Source organism: Aptenodytes forsteri, unplaced genomic scaffold, assembly GCF_000699145.1.
Source record: "Aptenodytes forsteri isolate BGI_AS27 unplaced genomic scaffold, ASM69914v1 Scaffold257, whole genome shotgun sequence".
Lineage (NCBI taxonomy): Eukaryota > Metazoa > Chordata > Aves > Sphenisciformes > Spheniscidae > Aptenodytes > Aptenodytes forsteri.
In genome coordinates, this window is record NW_008795194.1 from 3,991,735 (window position 1) to 3,993,504 (window position 1,770).

The 1,770-nt window shown below is 54.5% G+C and overlaps 1 protein-coding gene across 1 annotated transcript in view; it reads left to right on the forward strand.

Moving 5' to 3' along the window:
• Positions 1 to 901: 901 nt before the first annotated feature.
• RBM45 (RNA binding motif protein 45) overlaps positions 902 to 1,770 on the forward strand; it is a 14,589-nt gene continuing 13,720 nt past the window's right edge. The window contains exon 1 of the mRNA XM_009278684.2: positions 902 to 941. Within this exon, the coding sequence (XP_009276959.1) occupies positions 902 to 941 (40 nt within the window). The remainder of the gene's footprint in view (positions 942 to 1,770) is intronic.

Here is a 1,770-nt window from a genome sequence, read left to right on the forward strand (position 1 = left end):
CCAAGGCCGGGCAGGAGGTGTAATTGCTGGTACCAAGAGGGAGCTGCCCACAGGCTCCTCTGTAATGACGAGCTGGCTAAGTTTATCCCGCGGCCAAGGGATGCGCGCAGCACGGCACGGCCTGAAGGCCTGGCTGTACCTACAGCACAGCCCAGCACAGCCCCAGCCTGCACCTGCCCAGGGTAACCGTATTGTGGATCACTGACCCCTCGGTGTGCAGTGGTCAGGGCCACTACAACCCTAGGGCACTGACAGCTCCGATATTCAGCTGAGGAATTCTTTATTTTTGAATCCGACTATTAAAGATGTGATGAACTTTATAACAATATTGCATTCTTCACATTTTATTAGCTGTGTGCTTGTTTCCTACAGATAGTTATTTTTCCTGGATATTTTTTGTGTTCGTTTCCCATGAAATACATAAAGTTCCCTGGGCTTCTGTATCCTGAGAGTTCACAAGATGCATGTTAAGCCCTGCTGTTGCCTATATCAGCAAAGGCCTTGAAAATGGTTTCTTCATAGAGGAACTCTTGCTTTATGATACTAGTGCTGTTTCAAAGGAGGTGGGTCACCATGTAGTGTAGCGAGTCTCTGGCTGAAGGAGGCCCTTTAAAAATAAATAAATTATTGCAGCAGAAGTGAGTATGTTAGGGAAATATTGACACAAGGTACAAAACTGGGAGGAGTGGTCGATACACCAGAGGGTCATGCTGCCATCCAGATGGACCCGACAGCCTGCAGAATGATCTGACAGGAGCATCAAAAAGTTCAACAAGGGGAAGTGCAAAGTCCTGCATTTGGGGAGGACCAACCCCATGCACCAGTACATGCTGGGGGATGACCAGCTGAAAGCAGCTTTGCAGAAAAGGTCTTGGGCGTTGTGGTGGACACCAAGGTGAACATGAGCCAGCAATGTGCCCTTGTGGCAAAGAAGGCTAACGGTATCCTGGGCTACATTTGAAGGAGTGTCACCAGCAGGACAAGGGAGGCGACCTTTCCCCTCTACTCAGGACTGGTGAGGCCACACCTGGAGTACCGTGTCCACCTCTGTGCTCCCCAGTATGAGAAAGACATGGACATACCAGAGAGAGTCCAGCAAAGGGCCACAAAGGGACTGGAGCATCTCTCCCATGAGGAAAGGCTGAGAGAGCTGGGACTGTTTAGCCCAGAGAAGAGAAGGCTCAGGGGGATCTCATCAGTGTGTATAAATAGCTGAAGGGATGGAAAGAAGAAAATGGATCCAGACTCTTCTCAATGGTGCCCAGTGACAGAACCAGAGCCAATGGGCACAAACTGAAACACAGGAGGTTCCATCTGAACATCAGGAAACACTTTTTTACAGTGAGGGTGACTGAGCACTGGCACAGGTTGCCCAGAGAGGTTGTGGAGTCTCCCTCTTCGGAGACATTCAAAAGCCGTCTGGACACGGCCCGGGGCAGCCAGCTCAAGGTGGCCCTGCCCGAGCAGGGGGTTGTCCCCGCTGACCTCCGCAGGTTCCTCCCGTCCGGTGGCTCTGCGACACCGCCCCCGGCCGGGCGCTGCCAAGGGAGAGGGGGAGCCCGGGAGCGCCTCTCCTCGGCACCAACCCTCGATACGTTTCTGCTTACTCCTTCCCGCCCGCCCGCTGCCGTTCCCGGGGAGCAGGTGCCTGTCTCCTCCAGGGTAGACACGCCGGTGCCCCGGGCAGGCCAGGAGGCGCTCCTGCAGCACAGCCCCTTTCCCCGGGGGGCGAGGTACGCCGCACAGACCGGCTACAGGCGACGCTGTCCC